This window comes from Gavia stellata, chromosome 8 (assembly GCF_030936135.1).
Source record: "Gavia stellata isolate bGavSte3 chromosome 8, bGavSte3.hap2, whole genome shotgun sequence".
Taxonomy (NCBI): domain Eukaryota; kingdom Metazoa; phylum Chordata; class Aves; order Gaviiformes; family Gaviidae; genus Gavia; species Gavia stellata.
This window is the reverse complement of record NC_082601.1, coordinates 27,869,768-27,894,400: the sequence shown is the minus strand read 5'-3', so window position 1 is coordinate 27,894,400 and position 24,633 is coordinate 27,869,768. Positions and strand designations below refer to the sequence as shown.

The 24,633-nt window shown below is 35.1% G+C and overlaps 1 protein-coding gene across 1 annotated transcript in view; it reads left to right on the top strand.

Annotated features, from left to right (window-relative positions):
• Positions 1-10,112: 10,112 nt before the first annotated feature.
• CERKL (ceramide kinase like) overlaps positions 10,113-24,633 on the top strand; it is a 32,118-nt gene continuing 17,597 nt past the window's right edge. The window contains exons 1-3 of the mRNA XM_059820624.1: positions 10,113-10,170; positions 18,126-18,257; positions 24,365-24,428. Of these exons, the coding sequence (XP_059676607.1) occupies positions 10,113-10,170; positions 18,126-18,257; positions 24,365-24,428 (254 nt within the window). The remainder of the gene's footprint in view (positions 10,171-18,125; positions 18,258-24,364; positions 24,429-24,633) is intronic.

Here is a 24,633-nt window from a genome sequence, read left to right as displayed (position 1 = left end):
ATATACACATCACTCTGATGTAGTTGTCCTTACTTTGTGGAGACAGGCAGTATTGTATGAGCCTGTTCATGTCAATATGTTAATAATTTATCTTTATAACTGCTTTTGTCTATATTTATAGTAACATTGGCACCCTGTGTACAGAAGATACAATCAGTGCTGAAAGAAAACTTGCATCCATCTGGAAGCAATAAACTTTTCTAAAAGACTGCACAGTGTTACTTAATCCTGTGATTTCTTACTGTGAGTGAAATTAAGGTTTGGTTCAGTTGTGTCACATCATATTGGTATCAAATCTGTGAGAGCTTTGTCATAGTGTTAAGCTACAAATAAAATTTTAAAACTGATGAAAGTCTGAGAATGTCATTTCCTCAGTCACAGGATTATGCATCCCTGCAAATGTAGTCAATTCCATATAATAATAATTGTAATACCAGAAAGCTTCTAGAGTATTGCATTTTGTAAGCTTTCTCTTTATATGAAGGGCTATTGTGTATACTGCACAATTGACTAAGCATACCTTAAATTTTGCATTGTGTTCCAAGTAATTTTTGTACCATACATATGTCATGTAGTATAAAGTATATTTTTAATATGCTGAAATATTTTACAAGGTTAGAGAAATATGAACAGTTCACCTAAGACAAAGGGGAAAAAACCCATGTATATTGTAAAGATCATCTAACAAAATTCTGTGTGTTTTTTTTATTGCCTTTCTTTTAAGTCTGTAACAAGTGTGGTGCACATGAACAAAATAGGATTCATTCATCCCTGCAGGCAAAATGGTGTCGCTTACATTCTTCCTATTCCTATGTGGCAACTGAGCTGAGGAGCATTGGGGTGAGGGAAGGGTTTTATGCTTGTCAGAGGACTTTGGTGGTGCTGTTGCCGTCTCTTACCCTTGGGCTAGTGTAGAGGGTGCAGATACAAAGGATGGCTGAGTTTATGAAGAAAGCTCCTAAAAAAATAGACCAAAGATCAATGAGGATAAAGCCAAACATGTAGTTGTTGATCAATGAGGAGTTAATGGATGAACTTGTCTAGCAGCTGATAGCTGCTAGCTATACTTCAATACCTAAAAGCATGAATTGCTAATATACATGAATTACCAATAGCTTACCAAAGGAAATTGTCCTGTGTTTAGAATGGAATGTGCCTGTTCTTTTTTCCTGAAGAAAATGTTTGGTTGAAAATCTTTTCCGGAAAAGATAAAAATTCAGATACTTGAGGCCTGTTGAGTTCCCTGAAAGTGGGACACTGATATTTAGCATTATGGATAACTTGTAAATCTGTATTTGAGGTTGAAGCAAATCTCGTGCCAGTAAGAGTCCAAGCAGAGCTAATTATTAACTCATAGTTAATCAAACTCAGTGATGTCATGTGGCCATAAGAGGATATTTTGACTCCCCATGTCCCCTTATTTTCTGAAATGACAGAAGTAATTGCTGTGATTATGACATAAATTAGTAGGTACAAAACTGTCTGTGTGAGATTTTTTCCAAAGGAATGTAAAACTAAGCTCATGTTTCCTCTTTGGGGATTCTTTATTATCTTTCAGCTCTGCTAACCCATTGTATTAAATCATGTAAGCCATTAGATCCCAGTCTTCTGTTTTATTTCAGAAATCTCTCTAAATTAATTCCATTATATGACGGTTGTATTGTTGGTCTGTGTAAGACTAGTCATTTAATCTGGTGTTTGTGTTTACAGAGGTTTTACAAAATGATGGAAATCATTGATGTTTGTTACTGTGTTGTTACTTCGAAGTTTGTTACCTAATTGTTTTCACTTATTACATGACAAGCCCCAAAGTTTCAGGCACTTAATAAAAGGTTTGCTGCTACTTTTCCAATTGTATTATGAAATTAGGCAATATGTGGACCATACTCTTATGTAGAGCTTTCTATAGTAAATTTATTTTCAGTGACCTCTTTCTTGGTGTGGTGTTAATGAGAAAATGTAGCTATTAACAAGCAAAGTCTTTGCTGCTTGCATCCGCTTCAGGTTCAGAATCACTCACTGTCTGCCTTGCTTCCTTTCAGCTAGCATTGTTGTGCTGTATAGCATTAGTCTCAGTAGATCTTCTCGTTGGGGGGGTATTTTTCATTTCATCGTCTCCCTCAAATTCTTTGTTGGAGGATGAAGGGGAAACTCTTCCTTAAGGTGAAGCTTCTTGTCTGGAACAGCGTTAGGCCTTGTGCTAAGTTTTAATCACACTTTTCCATGGAGGTATTTATTCAAGAAGCTATTGGACTTCTTTTCAAACTGCCAGTTTTTGTATGTTTTTCTGATAACAGCAAGTTCTGCTGTTAGCCTGTAATTAATAAGCAAGGTACTTCACTGTTCTAAAACAGAGGTGGAACAAGACACTAATGAAAGCTTGATGGATAGATGTCCAGTGAGCCTCATTACAAGAAGGGCCTTGTCCATGGCCTGCTGGGCACCATGGAGACCCAGGATGCTGGGTGCAAGTGTCACTCCTGAGATCTGGTCGCATTCAGAGGAGAAGTCCCCAGATCTGGCTCCTCTCCAGGGAGAGTCAGCTCCAGCAAAGACGACCTCTGAACTGTACTAAACTCTGCCCTTATGGTATGGGATTAATTGAAAAGTTCCCATGTTTGCTCTGCCAGTTGCCAGCATCATCTTTCACTTTGGTTCAGCCGGAGCCAGGCAATTTGGCAGTGGTTGGTTGGTTGTCAGAAATTTGCCTATTGCCATCTTTTAAAGGTGTAGTGAAACTTAACCAAATTTTAAGTCCTTGAGTATGGTCCAACTCAGGACTTCAAGGACTGCACCAAATGTCCCTTGAAGCTGCTCTTCCTGCACTTGCTGTGATGATATGATGCTGGGCACAGGGGCATGCATCTGCCACAGCCCTCTTGTTTTGATAAGGATGTTCAGAAGAATGAGGATTAGTTTTTAAAAGATACGGTGGAGAACAGGGATTGGAATCAGCTGGGCAAGGGTTCTTGGGGGAAAGAGCAGTCTGAAATATGGAGAGAGACAAGAGAGGAGGATGAAAGGTAGGAGGTTGCAGTTTTAGATGTGTTTACCCATGCTATGGATATAGTAAAATTGTCAAGAAATAACCTGAGTAAAGAATGAAAAAACTTTTCACTTTTTGTAGAATGTATTGAAACTTGCACAACACCATTAAAGCCAGTTTTATATTGTTGTCTTTATCACATTTTCTCTTTCTTTATTATTTGTAAGAATTACTAAAGAGAGAAATAAAATAACGTAATCTCTGTTATCTAATAGAAGCCTTTACTTGCATTGGAAAATTACTGGGGTTGGTTTGTTTGTTTGTTTTACCTGGGATTGAGTTGAAAAATTGGAGCCCAAAGTACAGATTTGTTCAAGAATATTTTTTTTTTTAGTATATTAATTATTCTTCATAATAATCTTATTTTTAGAGATAGCTATCTATGATAGTTTAAAATAAGATGACTTCTCTAAGCTGGAATAGTGAATAATGCCTTTTAGAATCATAGAATTGTTTGGGTTGGAAAAGACCTTTAAGATCATCAAGTCCCACTGTAAACCTAACACTGCTAAGTCCACCACTAAACCATGTCCCTAAGCACTTCATCCACACTTCTTTTAAATACCCCCAGGGATGGTGACTCAACCACCTCCCTGGGCATCCTGTTCAAGTGTCTGACAACCCTTTCAGTGAAGAAGTTTTTCCTAATATTCAATCTAAACCTCCTGTGATGCAACTTGAGGCCATTTCCTCTTGTCCTATCACTTGTCACTTGGGAGAAGAGACCAACACCCACCTCTCTGCAACCCCCTTTCAGGTAGTTACAGAAAGCAGTAAGGTCTCCCCTCAGCCTCCTCTTCTCCAGACTGAACAACCCCAGTTCCCTCAGCTGCTCCTCATAAGACTTGTGCTCCAGACCCCTCACCAGCTTCGTCGCCCTTCTCTGGACACGCTCCAGCACCTCAATGCCCTTCTTGTAGTGAGGGGCCCAAAGCTGAACACAGTAGTTGAGGTGCGGCCTCACCAGTGCTGAGTACAGGGGCACGATCACTTCCCTACAACACTTAATACTGTTGTATTAAAATAGTGTGTAACTTCCTATCCAGTGAAACTAATTTAATGTGTCATTATAGGTTTGTAAAGTGGAGTTTTGTTCTGAGACTTATAATTTTCTTGAATTGATAAGATTTAAATAGAGATCTAAAAAATTAAGAGAAACCATTGTCCATCCTTCCCAGTTCTTGCTGATTCTTGTTGATCTGTTTGTGTGATCTTTGGGGAGTTAGCAATTGGAAGTGAAAATGCACAGCGGATTGGCTCAAACCATGTTGAATTTCTGCTGATGAAAGGAGACAGTTCCAGTCCTTCCTTCTTCCCTGCTGTGTATTTTCTTATCACTTCGAACCATCTTTAGTTTTATAGGACTTGTGTTGAACTGATTATAATAAACAACTTGTCAGAAGACTATGCCAGGAAAAAAAAAAATAAAGTGGAGAAGCTATGTTACTTTAGGGAGTTGAATTGACTCAGCTTGGTTTTGCCAAGTGCCAGATATAAGGAAAAGGACTGGACTACACAGTTGTGACAGGTGAGTGAGGGTAGGTGCCTGTATTGGAAGAGGGATTAGCAGCAAGGTATTGCATTAGCTTGGCAAAATACATCACTTCACCCTCAGATTCTCTAGAAAAGGAGAATGAAAATTGGTTGTATTCCTGTCGGATATTTTTAAGCTCAGTTTTCTGCCCTGAAGGAATACAGCTGTTGCTGCAAGTGAATAGCTGCCATTAAAAGATGAAGTTAGTAGTTACACCCGGCTCGTACTCTCCAGCTCTGGAGGAACTGAGATGCATCTCTTCGGTACTTTGTAGTACTTTCTGAACTCCTTGCTGTTCCCGAAGAGGTCATTACACACAGTCTGAGAAATGTTTTTCTAGACTAGGGCCTTGGTTGTGTTATGCTTCTCTTACAAGACCATGTAAAAGGATTAGAGGCATAAAGGTAATCTTCAAAGAAAAACCAGCCCCTCCCCAACCTGGGCCTTGCTGTACCTTCTCCTCAGCTTAGTTTGATGCTCTTGGCAAGCAGAAAGTGCAGTTTTGCTTTCTCTTCTTGCAGAAGAGAGTAAGAGGCATAGAATCAAATTTTGCCAAAGGTGTTGCATGACCTGTCTTTTTGGAATAAAAAAACCTTGAAAATTCAGATGTTCTGAAAACAGCTTTTCTGTCTCATGTTTAGAGTCTTTAAATTAATGTTAAATAGCCTGACGAGCTATACAGTGGTTCTCAGCTCTTCTGGTAAGAATGATAGTACTTGCTCCTTTATATTTCTTATTGCCTGTCGTTCTTAATCAAAGTTGTAGCTGAAAACTGTAGAGGTTTTATGACTCAGTTGCATGCTACTTATTGTGCTTTGCAGACTGTAGTAAAGGAAAAATGGGCTTAATAGTTAATGAGTTAATAGTTGCTGTTTTATATGCATCAGACATTATCATATTAGTTTTAAATATTCCTAAGCCTAAATTTGTCGACATTATTGTCAAAACTAATTTCCTTTTTGATTCTTTTTATTACCTTTTTGGCTTTATATTAATAGAGTTATATTTTATTGTATATCCTGAATGGTTATTTTGAAAATAGTGTTCATACAGTGTAGGATGATCTGTAATCAGTTCTATAATAACTACTGTTGATCACTGTATTTTCTTTGGTGTAGTCTTGGTGATTTTTATTTCTAATTATTTCTATTATGTTACACTGCACTCAGCTATAGCAATCAACTATTAATAAAGTAAACTTTAAGAGTGTAATGGGACAGAGAGCCTATAACCTGTAAGAGACTGATCTATTAAATGTAGTTAAGTGGGGCTAGCTCTCTTGCCAAAGGTCATAGGAAGAATTTATGACCAAGGGAGTATAACACATTTTTCCTTGCGTCCAATTCTCATACTTGAATTATACAGTCAGATTTCATGTGTATTTTCTACTGTTTTCCATGTACTCCAGATATTTATTACGGAAATTAAGTCCTCAAATACCACTTCTAGATGTTGGGCCTCTATGGTAGGAAAACAGTCCAGTAAGTGTTTTGTTGTTGAAGTGTTGGTGTTTATATTTTAATAACACATTTCTCTTTACAAACTGTTCTATTTTTCAGTAGTACTGCTTTTTTCTTTGTGTATGTTTTCATCGATTTTTGCTGTAAACATCAGGTAATCTATTTGTTTAAAGCCTCGTTTAACACTCTTAACTAATTAAAATTTGGTTTGCTATTTACAATTAAACTGTATTTGAGTGTATTAGTCCCTCAGCCTTTGATTTAGCTCAGTGTGGTGTATTTAGACATAATTTTTTATTAAATAAGAGGTTAGACTACCATAAATAGGAAAAACGTAGGATAGTCTCATTGCTTGAAATCAGTGAGAGGATAAATAGGGACATAAAACTTCCTAGAAATTTATATATCCAGGCAGGCTTTTTTTCATGCTGTATTTGGGGGGAAAAAAAAAAGTGAACATGTGCCGAAACTGTGAGTACAATTAGCGTCAAGCAGATAAATCCAACTCTAATCCTGTTTACGCTCCACATCAGACAGATGTGCTGCGATTGATTTAGACAAGCCCTTGGCTTATAGTAATTTTTTTTAAGTGCCATAAATTCTGTTTTTGTTAGATCTTTGTTAAATGTTAAGTGCTGTTAGTTTTACTCTTCCCTAACGCCTGTAACCTACTTTATACAGGTTACCTCTCTGCTCTCATGATGACAGGGCAGCCTGGTAGAAGAGATTATCTTTATTCCTTGTAATTAAATTGACTTTTTTTCAGAAGATACAACAATGGGAAGTGGGTACTGAATTAAATAAATAGCATGATATCTAATAGATGTATACTTAAATCTCTTGCAAGAACAGATGGTACCCAATATCTTTCTAAGTAATGTGAGAGGACAGTTAATGTCCTGAAACAGCTAGCAATAACCAACATGATACTAATGAACCAATAGGTTTTCTGAAGTTTAAAAAAGTGTCTAATCCAATATATACCTTATTTTTAAAGTAAACTCGGTTGTTATCACATACTAGAAATATTTTATAAATGTAGCTCATGACTTCAATTTTTTTTGTCTGAATTGTTTTATAAAATTTTACTGCATTTGCGATGATATTATTTGCAATAAAAATACAAGATCAAAATTATAGAATATGCCTAGGAACTTTTATGCAGATTTCTTTTCAACTTTAGTAAAAATTGGCTGTCCTAATCCTACTAGCTAGTTCAGTATTTCCTCTACAATTTAAAACTCAAGGATGATGCTTTTGTACAATTCAGTATTCCTACAGTTTATATGCTTCTCCAAGCTATATTTGGAAATGTATTCCAGTAGAACAACTAGACTCAAATACTATTTTTGAAAATGTAGTGCTGCCTAGTAAGAATGTATTATTTTAGTTTTCAAAAGTTTTGATATGCATCTGAGCAACACAAGAATTTGACAAATACAGAGTAGAGAGAAAGATGTAAAAGCAAATAAAAATCTGGCTGAGGTAGTAGCATGAAAAGAAAAGACAAGACAACCCTTTCGTGTCTTACGACTAAATGTCATTCTATGAAAGCTAGTGGGGGAATAAACAGTATTTTCACAGGCTTTTATTTTACTTGATTTGTGCAGGACAAATAGGCTAATGTTTGTAATTTATTTGTGATGCATATGCATAACATTAGCATAACCAAATTTGTGGTATTCTCAGCAAAACTAATAACTTAATCCAGAATGTTATTTGTTTAAAAATATTTAAAAAGCAAACCCATTTAGCAGATTTGTATTGGTCTGGGGGAATAAATGCTGCAGCTCAGTTATTGCTGCAGAACAGTTGTTATATTTCACGTGTCTTTATGTTTACCCATTTTCCTAAAACGTTGAGTTTACATGCTGGAATTTCCAGTGTTCTGTATGTCTGACAGCGAGACTTTCTGGAAAAAGATAAGCAGACCCCCTCAAAAATGCTGTTTTTAAAATTAAAACAAGCCTTAAATAAAGGTATTAAACTATGTAGTTCTAGGTAAGTGATTCAGGAAATCACAAGTGTGTGTTTCATTTAACACCTGCAAAGACTGTTTACCCTTAAATGTTTTAAAAGAGCAATACAAAGTTTGAAAAAAATCAAGATCTCAGATTTGGGAGTGTTAGTATTAAGGTTGCTTGTACAATGTCCACTCACCCTTTGAGTCTATGCAGAATCATAGTTCAAATGGAATCATACAATTTACCGCCCCTCCCCCCAGTCCCCTGGTTTCATTCAATGTATCTTATAGAAAATACTTTTATAGCAATTGTTACAGTACTTTAAGCTTTGTTTTATTTTCTATTGTTTGTTGAGTCTCCTCCTGTTCATTTGCTGCATACTTCTGAAAATGTGCACTACAGACAATTTCCCATGTACTATCTCAGTGCACACAAGCATTTACTTGTCACAGTGTTCCTGGTAAGAATGGAATGATTTTAGTCAGATTTTACACCTTAGTAGCTGACATATGGAGAAATTAAGATAGTAAAAGATAACAAGTTGGAAAAACATGTGGGAACTACAATAAGGTCATGCTTCTATCTGCAGTAGGTTATTTGGTATGGAACAGGAAAAAATGGGTTGGTTGAGAATTGTCAGGAGAGGTAATACTGGCTTGAGGTTTAGCTGTGTTAGCATTGCTGACGTGCAGTCCTCCAGGATTTCTGGGTAGAAGGATGACGACTGCGTAGTCTGGTGCAAGAAATGATGTTGAGAAATGCCAGCATCAAACTGTTACAAGAATTGATGCAGGCTTCTTTTTCCTGCTCAGAAAAAGTATGACTTACTGAGGCCCTCAGCTTCATGTGGTATAATGAAACAGGTGATACTTGATTTTGCAGTCTCACCTGCAGTGTTGTCCATCTTTCCCAGGAAGACAGTTCAAAGAAACTTTGGCAGCTTCTCCCTGGCATTTCAGTAGAGCATGCAGCAAATACTCATCAAACAGAATCTGTTACGGCTTTTGATATTGAGAAACCACTTGACTGAGCTGTTACTAGGTTTGGAAAAGGTTTCTGGTTTCTAGCTTTTCTTTTCTTAGGCTGCGAAGGGACCTTTAATTGATCTAGCATATCGGATCTGCTATAATTACAAAGAAAGCAGGGAAACTTTTCTTTTCATGTCCAGAGCATCTGACACCTACAGGAAGGGTGACATTTTTCCTTCAGTCTGTGTATTTGACTTTGTTTTTGAGGAATCAGGTGTTTTACAGCTCAAGAGAGCAGAAAAAGGAGAAGCCTGTACCACAGTGGTTCAGTTGATACAACTTCAAAAGGCATTTGGAACTAGTGTCACTGAAGAGATAGTGTCTGCAGCCACAGGGTCCATGTGTGTAACAGCCCTGAGATAAGAAACCCTTCACTTAGTGTTCCAGCCTAACACACATCTCCCCTGGGGTGAGGGTCTTGAACTGTCAGAACACATTTTGAAACTTGCCCTTTTACTTGTCTTCTAAAGTAAATTCATAACTCGAAAATGAAAGATAAGATGGTGACACCCTTTTGGTTTATTTTTCTATTTTTGTTTAACTATTTTCAGGTATGTTTTCTAGTCTAAACCCAAAAGGCAGCAGTTGTATCAAATGAAAAAATACATCGAGCATATAGTCCGCTTGGGTCATAGCACACTTTCTGATCTATTATTTAGGAGAATACAACTGCTATGATTGCTGTGATTTAGGAGAATACAATGAAGAATTTACTTTTTGAATGCAAATATCAAAAACCCGAAAGTAGTTCACTGTTCTTAGAGTCTGCGATTTTATTCATTTTTTTGAATATCAAAAAAGGGATTAAATAACCTCTTTGCAATCATGTTATTTGTATAGCGGGATACCTAACCTAAATAACAGAAAGCTGGTAAAATATAGGACCTGTGACTGAGGCAAATGATATACAGTAAGTTTCAATATAGGCATAAGCAGATGCTACAAGTGAAGCTAGAGATGAAGCCATAACAATATATTTCTTACGTATTGCACCTAATCGTATCGATAACACTCTTTTTTTTTTTTCCCCCCACAGGTGATTCCAGTATGGTTTTACAGGCTCAAGAGGAGATTATTGAAATGAAAGATGTATTTTCAGTAAAACTGAAACGTCGTCGTTTTGTAGGGCAGAAAAAAGGTGGTACTTTGTTGGGTATCACAATTTTTAAATGCTTGACTAAAGAAGAGAATAAACTAACAGACTGTGCTATCCATTTAAATAACTTAAGTGAAGATCATTGTCATTCATGGTTTAGACATCTAAAGGAAATTTTGAATGGTAAGCATTTAATTGGGGTTGATGTCATTATTATTTCAGACTTGTTTCTCTTGGCAATACATGAGGTTGTGTGAAGCTCAGAAAAATATTTTGCCTGTGGAAATTAAGACACAGAGATATGAATATTATTGCTGGAAAATGTTTACTACTGAAGTTTTACATGGTGAAGTGTAAAATTTGGTGAAGTGACAATAACTGACCAATGCAACTGTAAAAATTAAACAAATTGATGCTATTTTTGGGAAGTGTTTTGGAAGCTACTGAAAATGAGTAGCATACTGTATTCTGACTGAAGAATCTTCTGGGAAATCTGTTTCTTAAAGAAATAAAATATATTGTTGATGTTTTCACTTGGAATTGGAGCACATCTGATGGTACTACAGTTGTTGCAGTCCTGGGAACTCTTCAGGGACTTCCTGGTAACTGTTCAGGAGCTCCCACTTGGGACCCGCAGATTCTTAGAGGCTAATGGGAGAGGCTTTGCTGTTCTTTGTAAATTCACAGGTGGAAGTGCTCTTAAGAGTCTGTAGGACTCTTATTGTATAATTTGATATGAAATGTATTGACACTAGCTAGTGATGAGAGGCAATTCTTTATTTTAAAGATATCTTTCTGTGTTTGCCTGGCCTAATGCCAGTTTCAGGATGCTTTGTTTAACCCATGATAGTTGCATTTTTTTCATGGAAGCTGTATCAAATTTAAGAAAAAAGTATTCACCATTTAGGGGAAAAAAAACCCCACAACAAACCAAAGCCTTTCACTGTAATTTAATACCATCAATATTGGAAAGATATAAAATATAGCATACTTGTGATTTTAAAAAAACAAAACAAGAAAAAAAACTCCACAAACCAAACTCGCTGATTTAGCTCCAAAATATGTCTGTGTTTACAGTCTGTAGCAAATGAGTTTATTACAGAAGAAAAACAATCCATCATGTAATAGACAATTAAAACTCCAGCTGAATTGTTAATACTGAGCTGGATTACAGAATTCAAATCTTACACATCTGTAGTGTTTGTAACAACACTTTCAATAGCGATTTATAGTGTACTTCTAATAAAGTGACTTCTTCATAAGCAGATATTAGAGACAGTAAAATAGCATTCTTACATTGTTTGCTTACAATATGCTTTGAATTTTCCAAATAAAAATGTCTATTAAGAAGTGCCTTCCCTTGTCCCTTTTTGAAAGACTTTATCATGAAATATCTAAATCTGCGTAAGTGCCAAGATTCTTGCAGATCTCCAGCTACCCATAAAGGCAAGGACATTTGCATAAGGAGCAAATGTCTGTTTTGTTCCCAGATTACCCTCCATCCATCAGGAGCAGTGATACCATATGTTCACAGAAAAAAAGCTGTAGTATCTCTTGCTCAGGTTGCCTTGACTTCGAGGTGCAGTCTCTTTTATAGCTTTGTAATTGGAAGCCACCTGAACCTGAAAAAAGCATTCTGTGCAATGCTGCTGTTTCTAGTTCTTCCTTCAGCTTCAGTCTTTCTCCATAAGCTCAAACCTTGTGCAGATTTTTCTTGCTCTCTGATAAATAGATTTCTCTCCTCTCCTTTTACTTCAGGAATAATCAGGACTCAGAGGGGAAAAAATAACCAAACACATCCTCCAAAATATCATTTACTAATGTGTATATTGTTTTAAGTTCTGTAACTACAGTAAAAGTAGTTTTCACGCTTACATTTTGAAGTCTGAGTAGATACTCAAACTGCCTTTCTATCCAGAAAATCACCAAAAAAGCAGCAGCATTTCTGCATTCAGTGTGGCAGAGACACATTATCAGTAATTCAAACAGTGATGGTATAGTAATGGTATAATTCAGAAAAAAGTCTTCTGATTTAAAATGTACCAAACATTGGTAGGAGTTTCCCAGTGGAATTCAAGTCTGGACTAAAAGTTGAAAATACAGATAAGTTCTGTTGATTCCTCAGTAACTGAAATCTCAAAAGGCTCATTGGTATATCTCTGCTTGAAACAGTAATGGCTTTTCATAGTTTTTGCTGCAGCTTGTTTTCATAATAGTGCTGGTGACATCTTTGTTAATGAACTCAGGTTGGTGCCTTTTTGGTTTCCTTATGACCTGCAGGATAAAGTTAAAATTTCATCCTTCTAAAATCTATCTGATCACAAGGTAGATTTTCATTAACTGCTGCATTATTTACTTGAAGGGTTTTTTTTATTGCTTCTAGGCTGGAGCAAATTAAAAGCAGGTGATTTACCAAAGTAAAGTATATGTATGTTTGGGTATGGCTGTCAGTAAAACATGTACTTTCATTTGTCAGAATGGCTAAATATTACTAAAAGCTTTGTCTCCTTTGAAAATAAATGCAATTTCTATTTGTTTACCTTACTCTTTGACAAGTTTTTAGATTTTTATGCATATACATTAAGGAACAACAATAGCAATTTTATCAGTGATGATATGTGCTAGAGTTTTATCTGGAGATTTGTTCTAGTGAATATTTCATTTTTTTCTGAAATACTGTCTACACAGTTTCCCTTTTGCTGTGCGCTTTGTGTCTGACATGAATGTTTCTTGCATGGTTTTTCCTGTTCATTCTTGCTGTCTTCATAGTGAGTATCCTCTGTTGCTTTCAGTTTGTGTTCAGAGTACTTCAATTTAAAGTCTAACTAGGCTATAATTTTTTATGAAGCCTGTCATCATATAAGTGAGCACAAAGATGTAATATAGTTGTTTAGAATTTAGTTCCAGTGGCTGCTATTATGGCTTTTTGTGTGTGTGTGACAGGGTAACAGAACACATCTATTACCATCTTCCCACTTCTAAATAAGTTCTTACTCTCCATATAACATTGCTGCTGTTCAGATGCATGCCAGCTAGATGCAAAGAGCTTTCTCAATGATACCAGGAAAACTGATCTTCTGTATATCGCATATTTGTTAAATTGATGTAAAATAACCACTGCCACTTTAAGGCGTGCACCTATGGATCCTTGGTTCTGGACTGGCTCTTGGAAAGCCTCAAACGGCAGCTTAGGCAGATTCTAGTATGCTGTTGATCTCACATCAGACCTGTTGTACACCTACCTGACCCTCAGCGATTTCCATTTATACATCACATCTTTTTGTACTGGACTTACGGGCATGTACAGTGGACATACTCTGTCAGTGGAATTCACTGTTTAATTGGAAATCCTCTGTGCATGCAAATGCCCAGTGTTTCTTAAAGGGTTAAGACAAGTCCAGAAATGTAAGAAAATGCATAATTACAAATGCTTATCAATTTTTTCAAAAATTTTTTTTAGCAAGACTTATTTTTATTAACAGTTGATTTGAAAAAGTTTTACTTAAAAACTCTCAGAACACTATCAGAAGACAGTAAATGTGGTTAAGAATGAAAGATAAAGTAGCAAAAAAATGCATGAAGTGCATTTTATTTTTATCTGCTATTCTGTGGTATCTCTCACAGTGGGATTTGATATGAGTGTCTGAAACTTCATGCATGAAGTTTTAATTAAACCATTAATGTTAAACATTAACTTTGGTTAGTTAATATTAACAGTGGTGTCTCCATAGTTACATTAACACATCTGTCTTATATTATTAGTTTTCCTCATGTATAATATTCTTACTGTTGTATAAAGTATTTATAAATGTATGCAATAATGACATGATTCCAGGCTCTTAACTTCTGTAACATAAACCCATTTTCATAAAGCTAAGAACTGAAAGCAGCACAGATGTATGCCTGAGCATAGCGTCTCTGCTGCCCTATGAGCCTTTGTTTTCAGAACACCCTGATTGACCCACCACCCTTCATGGTTCACTGATTCACTTGATAGATCAAGTTTAAACTAGTGCATATTAGCACATTTGTTAGTACTAGAGGAACAGTTGGCCTTCCTGCTTTAGGCTGCTGGTTCATTTCAAATGGAGCAGCCACAGAAAACAAAACAGAATACCAGTTAGGAGAACACCAAAAGGCTGACAGACTGAAATCAGTTGCAGACTGTAGTAAATGAGATTGATTCATTCATATAGATGTTGTTTAAAGAAAATGAAAAGACGATTATTATTTAAAAATATTTTTAAAGACGTTTCACTATATAATTTTGTGAAAGTTTAATTTTTGATGGCTATTGGATATTCTTTCATTAAACTCAGTTTATTGGTGTGTTGTAACATGTCCAGCGCATGCAGGGAATAATAAATAATAATTTTTGTTGTGATCATCCTTTCATGTCAGTTGGCAATCATTTGGCACAAGCAAAACCACATCAGTAGGGTACCATATCTTGGCTCAAACGCCTTGTTTGTGATACCTATTTCTATAAATAAAATAGTTTACTTCTCTAAAAAAGTAAATTGATATTCAAGTAGTTATGAAGAGAATACTCTAACACTTTTATCCTGTGAATTCATTTGGTTCTTGAAAATCTCACTAGGATTTATGTATTAACTCTGCTCTACTTTTCAGCAATAGCCTAATGTATTTAATCATAAATACAGTTCCTGGTTTGGAATAATTTAATGAATTAATTTTTGGTTTTAAAAAAATAAATAAAAATTCAACTGCTTCCTTAAAAATCCAGGAATTATTTTCCCACGAATTTAAAAGTCTGTATTCTTTTGCCCACTTATGCTTTCTTTTAAAAGTTTATATTGCCACCTGGGGCTTAAATGTTTTCGAGGTTTAGGTGTAAAAATTTAAGTGAGATGCCGATGTTTGCTTTTTTTTCTTCAGTTTTCTCCTAACTGTGGTTTAGCAGTATCGTAACTCACGCCGTCTGGGTAACAGAATTTATGACACTTCATCGCCTTTCTCTACTTCTACAAACTCTGTACTTTCCTATTCTTTCCCTCTGCTTTGTGTTTTATAAGTATCTATATACATATATATATATATTTTTTTTTTAAGTTTAAAGGTGTGCTTTACTTACAAATCAAAGACTCTGTAGTCAGTTTTTACAGTTTTGTGGCTCTGGGTGTTGGTGGGGGTTGAGCATTTATGGCCAGCTGATCACAGGTAGAAGTTCCTGTAGAGAAGATAAGAAACATGACAGCACATTTATGAATGTGGCTAAATCTTTTCTCTTTTAAATCAGGAGTCCTTATTCTTGTAGTTTTCAATTTAGTTTCTGTTGACACTTCAGGCAAAATATCAAGTCACAGAAATTATTTTTTTGGTCTTTATATTTTTATGACTTCTGAAAGACTGCAACAATACCAGATAGCAGATTTCCATTAAGTGTCTTGAATAACTATTATTATAATGTCTTTATGAAGATGATTTATGTGTTTTAATAGTCTTTGGGAACTTTTTGTAGTCTTCCTTATTTGCATTGTGATGAGAAATTACACTACAGTACATACCTGCAGTGCTTGTTTCTGTTTCCAGAGAATCAAGAATAATTTAGGTTGGAATGGACCTCTAGAGATCATCTGTTCCCGCTTCCTGGTCAGAGCATGTGAGCTTCTGAACAAGATCAGGTTGCTAAGAGCCATGTCCAGATAAGTTTTGAAAATCTCTAAGCATAGACATTACACAGCCTCTCGGGGCAATGTGGTCCATGGCTTAACCGCCGTCATTGTGAAGAGTGTTTTCCTTTATTTCAGATTGGAATATTCCTTCCTGCAACTTATGTCTGTTGCCTTTTTGTCCTTGCACCTGCAAGAGGTCTGGCTTGGTGGTCCTTGTTACTCCCACAGTAGGTACTTAAGGACAGCATTTAGGTAGATTCTCTTCTCAAAGCTATACAATGCGAGCTACCTCTGCCTCTCATGTGGCCTGTTCCAGCCCCTCGTTGCAGTCACAGTTCTCTGTTGGACTCACTACACTTTATCAGTCTTGTGCTGGAGTCCTAAAAGTGGATGCCGTTTCTGAGATTCAGGCTCAAAAGATGTTGAATACAAGGGCATAGTGATACCCTTTAAACTGCTCGTTGTCCTCTTGTTAGTGCAACCCATAAGCACTTGGCCTTCATGGCATCAATGGCACACTCTTTATTCATATTCAACTCCCTGTCCATCAGGAACTTCAGATGCTCTCTAAAGAGGTGCTGCATAGTTGGTCAGTCCCCAGCCTGCACTGTTAGGATTTTGCCGAGCCAGGTGCTGGACTTGGTGTTTGTCTTTATTGAACATCTTGAGGCTTTTATCAAAGCTTTCTTGTAGCTAATCAAGGTCCTTGTGAATGGCAGCCCTGCCCTCCAGCACATCTGCTGTCCTCACCAAGTTCCCTATTTTCTTTTTATCTCCTTTTAAAGGAGATACTTTTAAATATAGGTACTAAGGCTTAGTACAGAAGACATTCAGGATTCATCAGGCATTAAGGGTTCATCAGGATTAATTTTCTGTGCAATGACATGGCATTGTGTGTAACATTTTGCCATAAACGTGATTAGAAATCTTGTTTTTTATGTATGCTTTCAGGTTACAGCAGCAAACTGATCCAGTAATTTTCTTCAGTATCTTTAAGAAATCGTCTAAGATTTACTAACACAAACTGGATAAAGTGCTAGTTTTCATTTCCAGATTCTTTGATGTGTGTAAATAAGTGAAAAAATAATCTATGGGACTTTTGTAATTGTTATGTCTTGATCTTAAGGAATAGTTTCCCCTTTGTTGCTGAAATAGTATTTAGCTATAATTTCTCTGAGGAATTGTTCCTGTTCAGTTGTTGAGGTAGGGTAAGTAGGAGGAGCTTCAGGAAGTCCCAGCTGACACTCTGAAGGTACATGCAGCTGTAAAAATTGTAGTAATACTTTACATGGGGCAGGAAAATGTGCTTTCACTCTTGGTTCCTTTTGGAGTTGTGGGCTACTACTAGTTTTGTTCTTGAATGTTGGAAGCAGTATACTTACTAGATATTCTAGCTTTCATTTGGCTAAGAAAGTGATAGTCTAACCTGATACTAAAAGAAAATTTAGAATTTATAAATGCATTAATTGAATACAAAATTTTTAAAATCCTATATTTTAAATAACTACCAAAGAAACAGCAGTATCGCATGCCACCACTTGCTTTTTGTAGCAAACCAACCTCACTGAATCATGGCAATTGTAGGAATTCTAGAAAAGATAACGTGAAAGGTAATGTTACTGTTTTAGTATGAATTATTTACTATCCAACAAAATGGCATATTCCAAATAATAAAATTGCTTCATGGGATCAATGTTCAAGACAAGGTACTTTTGTGTAGCAGTATTTCTCAGTGTCGTTTGCTCAGATTTTGTTACTTCAAAGACTTAAATCTAACTTTTAAAAAAAATAAAATGAGCAATAATTCTCAGATTTCTGAATGATATTACCAAGTTTTCTATTGCTTTGTATTTCTTTGGACATCTTTCAAGATGAGGGAATTTCCTTTGCACTGGTTGATGCAATTCAGAAAACAAAAGTCTTAGATTGTAGTATCAGTTTTGTTGGGTGTTATTGTTATATGCCTGCTGGGAGTGTTTCATATTAAATTCCAAAAAAGGATATGTTTCGATGGTTGGGTTTTTTTTGTTGTTGCTCAATCTTATAACTTCTCCACATTTACCCTGCTTCTGTGTCAGGGTTTAACTAGGTTATGACATATGCTTTTTTTTTCTGGTTCCTACAATGTTTTGGTTAGTGTGTGATTAATTTCTACTGTTTATTAGCTGTACACACAAAAGTAATCAGTACTGTAATTTTAAGATAAATAGCGCACATCCAAGAAGAAATTGAGACTTTTTTTAGACTTCAATTTACTTATCCTGTTAAAGTACTGTAATGGTTCTAATATTAACAATTCATTTAAGCTGTAAAAATAGCTGGGCTGTGTGTAATCTTAAATAGTTTGTGTTTTCTTTTTAGGCTTTCAAAATAGACCAAAATCCTTAAAAGTGTTTGTTAATCCAAACAGCCACAAAAGAGAAGCCACTAATGTGTATTACGAACAAGTTGCACCTCTTTTTAAGCTTGCTGACATTAAAACTGATGTCACAGGTAAGTTGCTTCGAAAGCATAGTTTAATCCTTTGTGAAACTAGTACTTAATCATGCAAGACAATTTGAATTTAGTGCTAATCCTTATTGGCTTTGCCTGCAAGTACTGCATTTGGAACTGTAACTAATACAATACAATATATTTTTATTTTGTTAAAAAACGTTTTAGTAATTCTGTTATTCATTGAATATTTTTCCCCTATAGCTATCAATACTAGTAATATATTTTTTTGGTAATTTTTAAAGTAAACATTCTATAAAAAGAAACAAAGCATTTAATGTCTGACAGTCTTGTATATATGCTTGCTAAGAGTTGTTCCTGCATTCTGGCAAACACATGTCCTTAAATATTACTTCTCTTCTGAGAACATCTATTGGCCTGACATCATAAGAGGGGCTTATCTGAAGGACACATTATTTCAGGATTCTGACTCAGTTTCAGGGATGACCTGGAAGCCTAAGTGATTAAGTTCTGTGATGACAAGGGCAGTTGTGACGAGGCACATGGGCATGACATGGTGTCTGGAGAATGCAAAGGTACAACTTTAATGTTGTAGTGATGCTGCCTTCTGCTCAACAATGGGTTCCCGATAGCAGGTTTGGGTTTAAGGCTCCCATTTCTGCCAGAGTTCTGCTTTATGTCCTGAATTTGCCCTTCGGCTGTTTCATTTGATTGACTTTGAAAGAAGAACAAGAAATTGAACAGGGAAACAATGAATTTTCTTAAAGCAGTAGAATATTAATGATCTGATCATTACTTCTTCCCCCTTCTGTGAAGAGACCGAAACTTACGCTGCAAACTTGGTCCCAAAAAACACCTAAGTTTACAGAGAAATGATATTAGTATTTCCCATTCCAAATATTTTTTTTCCATGGTATTACAATTCCCTTTAATACACTGCTAATTTTTGATAATGCATTTCACGTCCACGTGAAGTGTAAACTCTGGTGCAAGACATTTTAACACCAGAAAATGTTTTTCCTATGTCTGTTGTAATTGGCTTGCAAAATAATCAGATCCAGCTTAAATAAATTCTAAGACAGAGGGCTCATCCTATGGGTGTCCCTTAAACTTGTTGTGAAATCATGACTTGTTCAGGTTGCAGGCCAAAAATCATTCTGAGCAAATATGATTTAGGCATGAGGATATAATAATGCAATAAGTGTTTGTATATGAGATTTATCTTGCTAATTTTATTACCTGTATCTATGTATTTTTAAATTACTTAGCCCACAATTTAAAGTAAAATCAATTGAAGATTAAAGACACATGAGAATGTATAAAAAAGATTCTGTGTTAGAATTCTGTACTGATAATTTAACTTCCATTAATTGATAAGGGAATGCCAGCAGCTTTATGTAAGTTTTGATTCTCACAGATGTATTTTTCACATGTAAGGCATAGATGATAGTGTAAACAGATTAATAATAATACTGTCATCTTAGAAGTTGAACTTAGCCTTGTATGATCACAATTTTTTTAAAAAAAGTTTTGTCATGCAAACCTTAATTAAAGATGACTATGTCATATTGTTAAATTAGTTATTACTTTACTTTTTAAAGCAACTATTTAAAGACCATTACCTTTTAAAATTTTTATTCCTTACTACTGGTTAGTGTTTCTTTTATCGTTACTTGTGAACATAACCTTGTTTGTTAGACTCTGTTAAAGGCAGCATTATCATTAACCTGTGTATGTGATTACATTTTTAGCAATGTAATGTCACCTGGAATCCTAAAGCTGAACTAATAAGCCAAATCTGTTTCAATAGGTTTTTAGACTAATTAATATTTAATTTAATATGAGCTCAATTTAATATCAGCTATGCATATAATTTGTAGTGGCTTTAAAAATATTTTTCCTAATGGAATAAGAACAGTTTAAAGTTTATTTTTTTAATTATTTTTCTTTTTACATTTTGAAAAGAAAGTTCTGTTTTTAGCCAGATAAATGTTTAATGGCTTATCCTTAAAATAAGGTTGTTTTGGCAATGTCCAAATACTATTTTGCTTATTAGCTGCCTAACACTCCTCCTACAGGCAAAATGAGAAAACTACATTACAGTTTTAAATGCTAATACAGAACTAAATAATTAAGAACTATGCATTTAAAAAAAAAAAGGAGTGGTGGTGGTGGGTGCTGAGTGAAAGTTCTGTCTACTGGTACCATCTTCTAATAAAACTAAGTGCTTAATTTCAAGTAAATTGAGCAGGCTTTTTTCCTCCCGTCATTGTTTTGGATTTTGTGAAGTTAGAGTATGCATCTCGCTGTTACTGCTTTTTTTGAAGCATGGCCCGTATTTACATACATAGTGGTGTACAAAGGTGTATTAGGTAGTAAAAGTTGAAAGCTTTTGTACAATTTTTACACTGAAGATAGGTTACTTTTAGTCTTTTCACATGCACATATTTAACGCTTAAAATTCATTGTACACAAAAATTGTAAAGCAAACTTGAACCTCTGAAGTGACTTCCAGCACATACACAATACAAGACTTGCAGTTTACAAAAAAAAAAAAAAGCCCAACAAACTTTGACAGTGGAGTGCTGAAAGACAGAGCTCTCCTCATCCAATCTTGTATTTTGGTAGCTGGCTGCTGCTTCCTACATGATCAAGCTTGCCAGATCTTACTCTTCATTGTAACTTCTGTTGGAATAAACTTTTTTTTTATTTAGAAATTTGGAGTGGAGGTATTCTCTCCTACCCAAGGATATACAGCAGTCGAAAGGCACCAATGTAAATAAGTGAGTTCTGAGATAGCATTTGTTTTCTCCAATTGTCCTTAAAATTGGTAGGGTTTTCTCTTTTTTGCCAAATTACCTTGAACACTACAGATGTATTAATTTTAGTGAAATTAACCGAAGGTTTGTGTGTTCTTGGTTTTTTTGATTATTTTTGTTACATGAAATAAACAAATCTCTGAAGTGCTTACTGCAGTAGAAAGTAGGAATTAGCAAATTTAAACTGAACCAGTACTTTAACTGTAGCTAAGGCTAAGCAGTTCTTAAAAACTGATCTTTATACAGTCTTTTATGAGTTTGGTAATCTTGAGGGCTGCAGCTGGGATATGACTGTTAGGAGAAGAACGGTGACTCTTCTAAAAAATCTAGTTCAACAAAAGCTCGCTCCACATTTGGGATACCTACAAGAACTGGCAAATAGTGATAATTGGAGATAGTATTTTAGAAATATATTGGTATCTTGCAAAATCTTACACATACTAAAGAAAAATAAATAAAGGTAAACCCAACAGACTCCTAGCTTGTCTCGATTCCATTCCTAGTTTTGACTTTTCTGCTTCTGTTTATGCACAAGCTGGATGTTTAGGCAAAAACAACAGCCTTCCCCACACCCCCATTTTTAGGGCAGAATCACAAAGGAAAAGAGAGTGATTGAGAATTGGGCAAATAACATCAGTTTAAGCTTACTATACAGTAAATAATACTAATTTTTTTTTCACCCCGTATCAACACCAGTTAATCTGTTGTTATCATTAGCAGTTTTAATCCTATTTACATTAATCTGTGACATGAGTGCCACTATTTCTATGTGTCATATGGAAGTGTCCCATGATTTGAAGTGTTGAACTAATTATATGTTGCTTTTTCTAAATGTAGGGGCTGAACCCTTCGTTTCTTGTTGGCTATGTGAGATAGGGTGTTACAATGTTTTGGAGTATGTGTGAGATTGTTCAAATGAGGTACACTGTCAGTGCTCTTCTTTCAGAATGCTATTCCTTGAAACTTAATGCATACTGAAATTTACAAGTTGGGAACAAAATGTCCTTGAAAAAGGAAAACCTCTTCAATTGTGCATTAGCAATGGTTGAAAAAAGCATTAAATAATATTTCTGTGATAACATTTTTGTTGAATATGTAATCTGAATCCTTCTCAAACAGTGAAAGAAGCTCATTCTTCCTCTTACCGAGCTTTATTGTGTGGGTTTTTTTGTTTTGTGTTTGGTTTTTGTTTTGTTTTTTTCCCGAATTGGAATAGGACCAAATATTCAAACATTTAGCTTTTTTTCAGCTATCAGAATGACTTTTATGTGTCCCTCTGGAGGTTGTCAAGCCTGCAGAAAACTTTTTAGACATGGTCTTTTTCTGTCTGTGTTGGATTTTTAGAATTTTTTCCTACTTGATCAATTTTCTATATGTTCTCCTGAAGTTTTTCCTGGAAACTTCGTTTTTTCATTACCTTTTTGTCACAATGTTTCAAAATAGGTGCTGTATGTACCTCTGTCATTCTCTCATCAAATTTTAAATTTCTTGGAATTATCCCCAGTGTTAAGCCTTGCAGTAGTCATCCTACATAATTTCCAAACTTAAGCTATTAGATGCAAAGAGGATGGACTCCCCATCAATCTGGCTAACAGTAGTAATTTTTACTGTCTTTATTAATTTCTCTGTAGACATGAGTCCTCTTTGTTTTCATGTCCTTGTTCTTTGAGTGAATTAATTTTGTAATAGTAAACGTAACTTACATACATTACATTAGGAAACCACTGAGCATGGTTTCTTTTACAAAATTAAATCTTATTTACTGTACCATTTTAATTAGACTATACTCATAACTTTCTAAATGTCATCATGTTCCTGAAAAAAGGCATGTAACGTGGTAACCAACTGTATGTTTTCATGGGAAGAGTTTCTTTCATAGTTAAGCAATGGTGAGACATCTGAACCTTTCTGCATTTTTGCATGATGCACACTTTCATTGGTCACTTTTTTCACAATCTACAGATAATGATAAAAGGATAGTTCCTATCTAAAATCAAAACTGAGTATGATTGCTTAAATATTGTGCTTTGATCTTCCAGAAGAGGTCCTGCATGAAAGTAAATTCTGTAAATAATTCCTGAAAACTATTATAGTGATAGGTATTTCTGTAGCAAAATGATAATTCCCTTTCTTTGATATAATCGGAGTAACTCTAGTTTTTAGTTAAGAATTTCCAAAACATCAAGCACTAGAACTTTGCTAATACTGGTTGGGAGATTTTGAAATTATATGCTGATATACAATTGTTTAGTGTGAAGTGTAAAAAATTTTATTACTTTTATTTTTATTTAATTTTCTTTAAAAAAAAGAAAAAGTTGTATATACACTCACTATATATACACACATTCTTGTGTGCGTGTGTATATATATATAGGGAGAGAGAGAGGTGTTTTCAGTTCTTGTAAGCAGCATTTGAATAGTCTGTAGAAATACTGTTACAACAGGTACAGATACGGAATGATTGTTTTAGACACCAAAACTAATAATTTTAACAGTGTTTAGAAACACTGGAGAAAAGCCTTGAACTATGCTAGCACCAGGGACAGACAAGCATGAAAGATTAATGTAATTTTGCATATAATGATGCACATTCTTACACAAAAAATCCATCTGCAAGTGTCATGTCAGTCAGCAAAAATCTTTGATGGGTGGCTGCAGCTGGGCTGTCTCTTCTGGCAAAGCTGGCCTAGAAAATGCTAAAGGTAGTTATGATGCTTTGTGCCATCTGTAGTATGCCAGTTTATCCTGTCTTCACTGGCATTTACAGTACTATATGGGGTATCAGCAAACACAGAGACATCAATGTAGAGTGACAGATTCATTTCCTCCAGAGGCTATGAACTCTGGTGTATACTTGTGCCACCTTCCTCTGTGTGTTATATTCTGTTGTCACTGGTATTTGGCTTGATTTCATACTTCTGTGTTTAACTCCTCATATTTTTGCTATAGCAATTTGCATATCCTAACACAAAGGCAATTAAATTTGATTGATACTGAAATAATTCAGTCTTAACTGAGGGTATGCTTACATTTTCCTGAAGTTTACCAACTATGTCAATGCTAAAACTTGCATTTTGATTAAACAAACATCTCCTCTAATTCTCTGAATTTAAATGCACTAAATAGCTGTGTGTCTGATGGCAGCTGAGTTTTAATGTATCTTGCCTTTTAGCTAGTGTAACTGTAGAACATACCTTCTCATACATTTAATGATTAAAAAAAAATCTAAACTGAATTATTGTGTGTTCCTTATGTTAGAAGAGTAAAAATTTATAAAACCCTTTTAAATTATCTAATCTTCTGATAATTAAATGTCATTTTCCACAGTAACTGAATATGAAGGACATGCTCTCTCAGTACTTAAAGAATGTGAACTCCAGGCATTTGATGGGTAAGTTGGTTAGTGACAGTGAATGTTAGTAAACCTCATTACATTAGTTTCTATTTGTATTCCATCCAAAACTATGCTAGTAGTAGGTATTTCATGAGTTACACTGTTTTATGTACGTATTAAGCCTGAGAAAATAATTTCTCATTAGATGCTTTGTTTTTTATTACTTACAACAGGTATATATTTTAGATTCATAAATAATAGC